Below are 9,704 nucleotides of genomic sequence, written 5' to 3'. Positions count from 1 at the left end.
CGTACTCCTCGTTGCATGAGAGCCAGTCTCAATACCAGAAACTTGGCTGTTTGTGCTACGTTCCCCTGAGAATCCATCACCCTCTACATTTTCCTAAACAGCTTACCTGTTTGAAATGGGTATAGCCACAAAAGACTCCTGCTCAAGCTGCCTACCTCTCTTACCCTTCCTGGAGTTAACCCATCTATGTGACTGTATCTGAGACTTTCCCCCCTTCCTATAACTGCCATCCATCACATACTGTAGCTGTTGCAAATTCCTCATCGCTTTCTATTTGTCTCTCCAACTGATCCACTCGATCTGATAAGATTTGCATCCAACAGCATTTATGCCAGATATAATCCGCAGTAACCCTTAAACTCTCTTTAAACTCCCACATCTGACAAGCAGACACGGGGAAAATGTGCAAACTCCACACACATTTGTCTGAGACTGGATCTTAAATACACTGTTGGAATATTGCGTGCAATTCTGGTCTCCTTCCTTTCGGAGAGATGTTGTGAAACTTGAAAGGGTTCAGAAAAGATTTACAAGGATGTTGCCAGGATTGGAGGATCTGAGCTACAGGGAGAGGCTGAACAGGCTGGGGCTGTTTTCCCTGGAGCGCCGGAGGCTGAGGGGTGACCTTCTAGAGGTTTACAAAATTGAGGGGCATGGATAGGGTAGATAGGCAAAGTCTTTTCCCTGGGGTTGGGGAGTCCAGTACTAGAGGGCATAGGATTAGGGTGAGAGGGGGAAGATATAAAAGAGACCTAAAGGGGCAGCGTTTTCATGCAGAGGGTGGTACGTGTGTGGAATGAGCTGCCGAAGGATGTGGGGGAGGCTGATACAATTACAACAAAGGCATTTGGATGGCTATATGAATAGGAAGGGTTTGGAGGGATATGGGCCGGGTGCTGGCAGGTGGGACTAGATTGGGTTGGGATACCTGGTCGGCATGGACGGGGTGGACCGAAGGGTCTGTTTCCATGCTGTACATCTCTGACTCTAAGTACATATCACTGCAAAGTCCATTTTTGCTCCTTCACAATCTACAGACCCAGAAAATAACACCGTCTTATTCCTCTACAAACACTGCCCCAGGTTAAATTAATAGCTGTGACTTATATTTTAAGTTTAATCAAGAGACTTATCTCCAAAAACATATAATCAAGAAAGAATCCACTGTACCCACTACTGCAGCCTTTCTCTTGGACAGACTTAAAACAACAATTAACTTATCTGACTCTGTTCTGTGAACTTCGCCCAACAGTTCCTCCAAGATTAGTTGTGAATTTCACTGTTTGTTAATTTCCCCAGAGGCACTCCGATGTCCAGCGATACACGAATTCAAACATCAAAGGCGGTAACTGTGCAGGTTCTCTCTCTCTCTCTCTTTCTCTCCTGCACTGTCCTCACCATATTTTATAAGCCTTCATCATGACACACATGGACACAATTTAGCATGTAGTATGAAAATCTCGCAAACACTACCTATCCTGGGCATGTGTAGAGGAAGCTGTATTCTGACGAACCTTGTGCTGGGGACAGTGTAGAGGGAGCTTAACTCGAATGCTGTGCTTTATCTCTCTTGAGAGTGTTTATTGGGGACAGTGTAGAGCGAGCTTTACTCTGTATCCAACCCTGTGCTGTCCCTGCCCTGGGAGTGTTTGATGGGTGACAGTGTAGAGGAAGTCTTTACTCTGTATCTAACCTTGTGCTGTGCATGTCCTGGAAGTTTGGATGGGGACAGTGTAGTTGGAGCTTTACTCTGTATCTACTGTATCTAACCCTGTGCTGTACATGTCCTGCACGTGTTGATGGGAACAGTGTAGAGGGAGATTGATGTTTCCCACACCCCCGCACTAAATTTATTGTGCAACTGTACGCGCATTTCAAATCCGATTGAGAAGCAGTAACTGTTAATGACACAGAATCTTGATACTGAATCAGTGACAGGATGTGCATTCCTGCCAGGTTTGACTGCTTTGAGCAGCTTATCTCGGCATCTAAGTGCAACTTGATCTCGTTACTTTCTGCTTGGCATGTAACTCCGTACCCATGTGTTCGGTACCCAGTGGCTGTGTCCAGTTGTGTCCGTGCCCAGTTGGTTTTCTCTAGGGTCCCAGTGCCAAAATGTGGCATCTGTTCTCGGTCCAAGGGCTCTTTTAACACAGAGAATTTACTCAGTCAGGGAAAACCCCTGGCAGAAATTTTGAGGTAACCTTGGTTTGAACTTTTAAACAAAAATTTACATTGGATACTGAGGTAGAAAATGATATTGACTGAGGGGAAGGGTGGCACAGTGGGATTGATACTGGCTGTGGGGAGCGAGCAGGGCAGTGAATTAGTTTGAATCGAAACAAAATCAGAAACTGTTGGAAAAGTTCGGCAGGTCTCGCAGCATCTGTGAAGAGAAATCCGAGTTAAAGTTTCGGGTCGAGGCACCCTTAGTTTGAATTGATATTGGACCGTGACAACAGGGCAAGACAGTGAATTTGTTTAGATTGACACAAGGCCGTGGAGAGAGAGTAGGGCAGGGGGATTAATTTGAATTGACATACGATTGATTGAATTGAGCAAGGGTTTTTTTTTTGAAGAGAAATCCGAGTTAAAGTTTCGGGTCGAGGGACCCTTAGTTTGAATTGATATTGGACCGTGACAACAGGGCAAGACAGTGAATTCGTTTAGATTGACACAAGGCCGTGGAGAGAGAGTAGGGCAGGGGGATTAATTTGAATTGACATACGATTGATTGAATTGAGCAAGGGTTTTTTTTTTGAAGTGTTGTCTTTCAAATCAAATCTTAGAACAGAGCAACTGTCTTCCTCCTGTAGAAGATATTAAAGATCTGACAGCTTCTATTTCAAGGAAGGGCTGGACTAGGCAGCTGGTTCCTATATTTGTCCCGAGATCGTGATCACTAAAACAGATGGGTTTTATTTTCTCTTTGCTGCTTGGGATCTTGTTGTGTAAATTGGCTGCTGCATTTGTAACCCAAATCCGTGACTGCATTTGAAAATAATGCTGCCTTGTCTGCAAGATGTTGTGATAGGCGATATAGAAGTGCAGGCTTCCTTACTTTTAAAAAAGAAAGACGGAAATTGTGCAATTAGCTCGGAATGGAATGCGAGAAGGAGAAGGTTTTTGAGGGGGTGGGGTGTTGAGAGTGTGAAGGGGGATGCTGGGGCTGGTACAAACAAAGTTTAGCTTTCACGTCAGTGAACTCAGTTGACTTTTCCATAGATCTGTTTGAACACCAGCAACTCCGACACAAGCGAGCACCTATTCAACGGTGAAATGAGTGTTCCCTAAGTCTCTCTCCAAGCTGGAGATGTGAGTGCTGTAATTGAGGAACAGAACACATGGCCCCATTCAACCCTCATAGAACTTAATAGAAAGCAATTTTATGGGTGCATCTTCTCTTACTGTCTGTCTGTCTCTCACTCACTCTCTCTCTCTCACACGCTTTCACTCTCTCTCACACGCACATGCGCACACACACACTCTCTCTTACTCTGTCTCTTACGCTATTTTAGTTTGGCTAGACTGATTCTCTCAAACTGTCAGGTTTAAGAGCCTATTTAGTTTATAGTGGTAGCAAGAAAAATCACAACTGAGTCGAAGCAAGAAGAGACTGTTAAACAGGGTACGGTTTTGTTGCACGATAGCAATCAGCTGCAAGATAACACTGTGACCAAGGTTATGAGGAGATCAGTGACTGTAAGTCTGCATTCCTCAACGTCCTAAGATGCTTTACTTTATATCCCCCGCCACTCCAGGACTGTGTGGTATCATCAGATTGGGTGGTTTAATGCAGATTCCAGAACTGTTACCTTCTAGAACAGATTCCGCATTCTTTGTTGAAGAAATATATACCAACCTCAGTCTTGAAAGTGCCAGCTCCTGCTCCCCTGCCCAGCTTCACAAGCTTTTTGTAAGGGGTGTGGGGCAAGAGTTCCAGATTCTTCACTCTCCTTGCTGCAAAGAAATGTCTCCTGAATGAATGGGCGAATTAGCTTTATTGTCACTCGTACGGAAATCAGTACAGTGAAAAGTTTATAAGTTGCCACTGACCATGCCATCTTAGGGTACAAACTTTCCTAGGTACAATCCTGAGTTAGAGAGTAGAGAAACGAAGGGGGAAAACGGTACGCTGCAGCCATACACAGTATAACCGTAGGTCAGAGAAACAAGAAGGAAAGATGAAAAGACTGTCCCCAAGGGCTCTTCGCAGCAGACCAGCGTAGATGACCTCCACATGGTCTGACTGCTGGGTCTCACCATGCTTTGCACTGAGCCGCTGCTGCCATGCTTCCACTCTGTCCATTGGCGTGCCTGCTTCGGAGGCCAGGCCTGTGTGCCCGAGACCGAGAGGAGAGAATAAAGAGAGAAAAATTAGATGAACAGGTGGAGCAGAGGAGCACCAGCTGGAGCGTCCTACTCTGCTGCTATCTTACTGGAAACATCGCCTGAGATCACCCTGAATGGCCCAGCTCTACTTCCCATCTGTGGATAAAATAATTTCCAAACATACCAATTAGGAGCAGGAGTATCTGTCTCGAACCTGCCCTTCTAATCTGCAGCAGATACAAATCTAGCTTCTCTCTGGACCCTATACAGTCCTTTAATCATTTTATATACCTTGATCAGATCGCTCCCTCAAGTTTCTACATTTTGCTGATGTTGAAGAAGAAATATTGCACCAGAATGCTGGGAAGGCTTCCCTTGCTTTTCAGATAACGGTCATGGTATCCTCTACATCTACCTGACCGGGCAGAGAGAGGCAAATGTGAGGACTTGCAGACGCTGGAAACTAGAGTTTAGATCAGAGCGGTGCTGGGAAAGCACAGCAGGTCAGGCAGCATCCGAGGAGCAGGAAAATCGACGTTTCGGGCAAAAGCCCTTCATCCGGAATAGGAAGAGAGAGAGGCTCAGGTTTGCCCTGATCAAGTGGTGCCCACTTTCAGCAGCAGTTATCTCCAACTGCACTGCAAATGGCACCTCGGATTTTTGTCTTCCGGCCTCTGGAGAGGGACTAGAATGTACTACATTCTGAAGCTAAGTTGCAAGTGCCCACCACGGAGGCACTGAGCATGGACCCAAAGCTCTGCTTTTCCACCCACACAAATTGGTTACAATGCTAGAGTCCTGGATCCATGTAGACCTTCAGCTTGGTGGCTAGGGAGGGAATTCTGGAACCCAGGGCCACAAACAGCTGAAAGTATTGCTGCAACAGGAATGCATAGAATTTGGGACATTCTTGAGGGGCTGGAAGGATGGCATTGGTAGTCGGGGGGTGGGGGGGCCGCCGTGCACAGGACATGGAAAGTTATGGCGATTGGAGGGTACAGAGACATAGATGGTAGGCGTGGGGGTTGGCGTAGTTGGGGATTTGGAAACTGGACGAGAATTTAAAATCAAAGTGTTGCCAGAATGGAAGTAATCCAGGTCAGAGAGCAAGGAGGTGATGGAGTCTTGCTGTGGGTTCGGACTAGAGCAGCAGGATTGCTAACAAGCTTGGGAATGGTGGGTGGTGGGCTGCTGCTCGGGAAGGTGTTGAAGTAGGAACTTAATGAGGTGTGTGCAAAGTGGAAGAGACCAAAGTAGGGTTGCCCTCTTGGAGCTTTTATCCTGTCCTTCAGTCAATCATTGCCACTTCGTCATTCATTGCCTTTCCAGACCGACAGGAAAGCAAAGTCCCACTTGGACAATGCTTTATGGAGAGTTTAAAAAAAAGCCTTTTTTGACCCCTCGTTTTCAATAAGACAAAAAAGCAATGTCCAAAGAAAATATTTTTTTAAAAATACACTTTAATATAACTGTGATTTTTCAAAAGAACTGGACATAACAGGTGTGCAGGATCTTCGATTCCTGGAGGATACAGGGAAATCCTGAAGAGTTCACAATCTGACACCAACAAGGCGAAACCAAGGAGAAACCTTTGACTCTTCTTCCCTGCAGGAGAGAAGCACTCATTGTAGCTGGTTGGGCAGAACCTCCTGATTCCTAGAAATCCTCGGGTTTAGCAGGATGTCTGTACCTGAATGGGCATCGAAAAATAAAAGGAAATCTGGGCTCAAGACGTGTATTGTGGTCTGGGCTGCTGGTGGGCATCCTGAATCCAGACTTTCAACAACTGACGAGAGGGTCTTTTTGAATTGCGCGCTTAGCTGAATCCAGCGGCTCAAAGTCAAGGCTGAGACGGACAGGTTTTTAAACCAGTCAGGGATTCCAGGATTATGGAGCAAAGGCAGGAAAGTGGAGTTGAGGATGGCCAGATCAGCTATTGAATGGTGGTGCAGACTCGATGGGCTGAATGGCCTACTTTTACTTCTACATGTTATGGTCTTGGGTACATAGTGAGAAATAGAATCGTTCTCACCAGCTTTGGAGGCCCCACAGTTTAGGTATTGTATTTTAAAAAAAAAATCATTTTGTAGAGGTGACAGGGAAACTCTTTTCTTTGAAATAATAAAGAATTCTGCATTTTAACTTAGCGCTTCTTGATTGTTTGCATTAAAGATTGAAGGGGAGCAGATTTGTTATAATCATTGTTGTACCATGAGAAACATGCCGCCCAATTTGAACACAGCACACTTTCACAAACTGCTGATGGTAGTCATGATTTTGGGGTGTACGAAGTTAAGAATCACACAACACCAGGTTATAGTCCAACAGGTTTGATTGGAAGCACTAGCTTTCGGAGCGCTGCTCACAACCACTTGATGAAGGAGCAGCGTTCTGAAAGCTAGTGTGCTTCCGATCAAACCTGTCGGACTATAACCTGCTGTTGTGTGATTTTTAACTTCGTAAACAGCAGTACGACAGCGGTCAAGTAGTCTGTGACAGCGATCGAGTGAGCGATTTAATATTGGCCACAAGGCAAGTGGAAGAATACGCTTTGTACCTTTAAAGCTCCCTCTGCATTGTCCCCACTCCCAGGACAGGTACAGCACAGGGTTAGATACAAAGTAAAGCTCCTTTAGCTCTGTCGCAATGGAGCACTCTGATCACAGGGACAGCACGGGGTTAGATACAGAATGAAATGAAGCTCCTTTTGCTCTGTCCCCATGAAACATTACCAAGTCAGGGACAGCACAGGGTTAGATACTGAGTAAAGCTCTGTCTACAGTGCCCTAGGTTTGTTGATGAGAAATTTGTGATTAACCGTCCAAGCCCAGACTGGATAGCAGGAAGTTGGGCCCTGACTGGATTAGGCCTCAGGCAGAAAGAGTGGAATGGGACACTTGGGGAATCTTGGCCATGCAGTTCATGTCAGAAAAAAAAACAGTGCATCTTTCTTTAAAGAAAAGGTCGTTATTTAGTAATCTTATTGAGATTTCTGTGTAAACTTATACCATCTGCCCCAACTGTGACACTGGACTCTGAAACCATGGGAACCAGTACCCATGATTGTTTAGCAGTGAATGGGTTGGTTTAGTTTGTTCTCGGTTTGTAATAGGATACAAGGTACACGAACAAGGAGAGTTCACATCTGTAGCCAAGGAAGGAATTTAACCCTCTTCACCAGTTCTTTGGTCTTAATTAAGTGGGACTGGTTCTTGTCCTGCTTCACATTCCCTCTCTCCACTCATAAGCTGAAAGCTTTATCTTTCTCTTCCTGTGGATGTGTGTTTTGCTGACGAGGCTAATGTTTGTTGGCTGTCCTTAATTGCTTTTGAACTGAATGTCACTCTTGGTCCTTTTAGAAGGTGGTTAAAAGTCAACCACACTGTTGTGGGTCTGGAGTCACATGTAGGCTATGTATTGTAATGCAGATTTCCTTCCCTAAAGGGCATTAGTGAGCCAGATTAGGCTTCACAGAGATTGATGATAGTCATCATTATCATCATTTGTGAGAGTAGCATTTAACTTGAGGTTTTTAACTTGAATTTGAATCCCACCAGTTGCCATGGAGAGGTTTGAACCCAGGTCCCTACAGCATTAGCCTAGGCCTCTGGTTTACTAGTTGTGATGTTGCCATGTGGATATCAGCATTCTCTTCTGGATTAGGCCTCAGCACTTCATAAGGAGTGTTAACCACATCAACCCATGGTCACCCAGCAGCCACACTCCCCTCTGAATCGAAAGTCATGGGTTTGAATTCCATTCCATATGCTTGAGGGGGTGCTGCACTATCAGAGGAACCACCTTTTAGCTGTGAGGTTAAATCAGGGACCTTTCAGATAGGCAAAGTTCAGTTAGGCAGCAGCATGTTTGCACATAGGAAACTTCCACAGACTGCAATTTAGTTTGGTGTTGGGGAATAAATATTGGTCCAACGACAATGGGGAGAACAATGGCCGAGTGGTATTATTGCTAGACTATTAAGAATCTGGAATTAAGAGTCGAATGATAACCATGAAACCATTGTCAATTGTCAGGAAAAACCCAACTCTAATGTCCTTTAGGGAAGGAAACCTGCTGTCATTACCTGGTCTGGCCTACATGTGACTCCAGACCCACAGAAATGTGGTTAACTCTTAACTTCCCTCTGGGCAAGTAGGGATGGGCAATAAATGTTGGCCTAGCCAGAGATGCCCATATCACATGAGTGAACAAAATAAAATTCCAGCCACTGAACAGCTTCCCCCCCCTCCCAATTCCTATTGACCCCAGTTTTGCAAAGAGCTCCTTGATGCCACACTCAGCAGAATGCTCTGCTGATGTCGAGAGAATCCACTTTCACCTTTCCTCTGGCGCCCAGGTCTATTGTTCATGCTTGGAAAAAGGTGCATGAGGAAGAAAAGGAATAGAAAGATATGTTGATAGGGTGAGATTACCAAGGTGTGGGAAGAGGCTCCGAAGGAGCCTAAACACCAGCATGGAACAGATGAGCTTACTGGCTTGTTTCTGTGATTTAAGTTTGATATTTGTCACAGTTTTGTCTTGTCTCCTGCTAATGATACCATCGATGCACTTCTCCCTCCCCATCTTGCCCCTTCAGTTATGATGTCATCTTTGCTGGCTCTCCCCTGGAACTGCTGAAGAAGTTCATACTGTTTAATCACAAGGTGGTCTTTGCGGCAGAAGGATTTATCTGGCCCGACGAGGCCCTGGCGGATAAGTATCCACCAGTCCGTAATGGGAAGCGATACCTCAATTCAGGAGGTAAGATTTTATTGTTGGCTTTTTTTTCCCCTTCTCAACCCTCTGAAAGTTGTCTCTGTACAAGTGCATCAATTTTAAAATGAGTCTGCAGAATGTTTGATTTTTTTTAATACCAAAATGCACAACTATCAACTTTAATACCAACAAATAAATCCCTCGGTAGGTTTCTTCTCAATTTATCGAGATTGCGTTGGATTCCTCCACCTGTACATGTCTGCGTTTTATGTAGGTGATACTGAAGCTACAGAAGAGACCCATAGCATTCCCTGCTTCATAGCTACCTGGGCTACTAAGACCTGATCAATGAGAACACAGAGGTGGAGCGTCATCCTGGGGCTGATTTGGTTGAGATATACATACGTTTCTAAGATGATGCAAGGGTTGGATCTTTTCCCATCCATGAGGAGATGGGTTTGGAGAGGGATTTATCTTTTTTTTTAGTTCCTTGGGTTTACCATTTTTAAAATTTGCCTTAGTCATTGCACAGTTGCAAGTGGGGGTGTGGTTCATGGATATTGTGATGCAAAGGATATCACAATAGATGAAGGGCATTATCCTGTCGAAAAGATTTTTAACCTGGACTGCAGAATGCTTTGGTACAGTGGGATCTG

General features: G+C 45.0%; 1 protein-coding gene across 1 annotated transcript in view; it reads left to right on the top strand.

Annotated features, from left to right (window-relative positions):
- Positions 1–9,704, top strand: part of LOC122544394 (multifunctional procollagen lysine hydroxylase and glycosyltransferase LH3-like) — a gene marked incomplete at its 5' end in the record, with an annotated part of 34,196 nt that overhangs the window by 18,864 nt on the left and 5,628 nt on the right. Inside the window, one exon of the mRNA XM_043683640.1 lies at positions 8,930–9,106. Within this exon, the coding sequence (XP_043539575.1) occupies positions 8,930–9,106 (177 nt within the window). The remainder of the gene's footprint in view (positions 1–8,929; positions 9,107–9,704) is intronic.

Source organism: Chiloscyllium plagiosum, chromosome 48, assembly GCF_004010195.1.
Source record: "Chiloscyllium plagiosum isolate BGI_BamShark_2017 chromosome 48, ASM401019v2, whole genome shotgun sequence".
Taxonomy (NCBI): domain Eukaryota; kingdom Metazoa; phylum Chordata; class Chondrichthyes; order Orectolobiformes; family Hemiscylliidae; genus Chiloscyllium; species Chiloscyllium plagiosum.
Note: the sequence above shows the minus strand (reverse complement) of the source record. Positions and strands in the feature narration are given on the sequence as shown.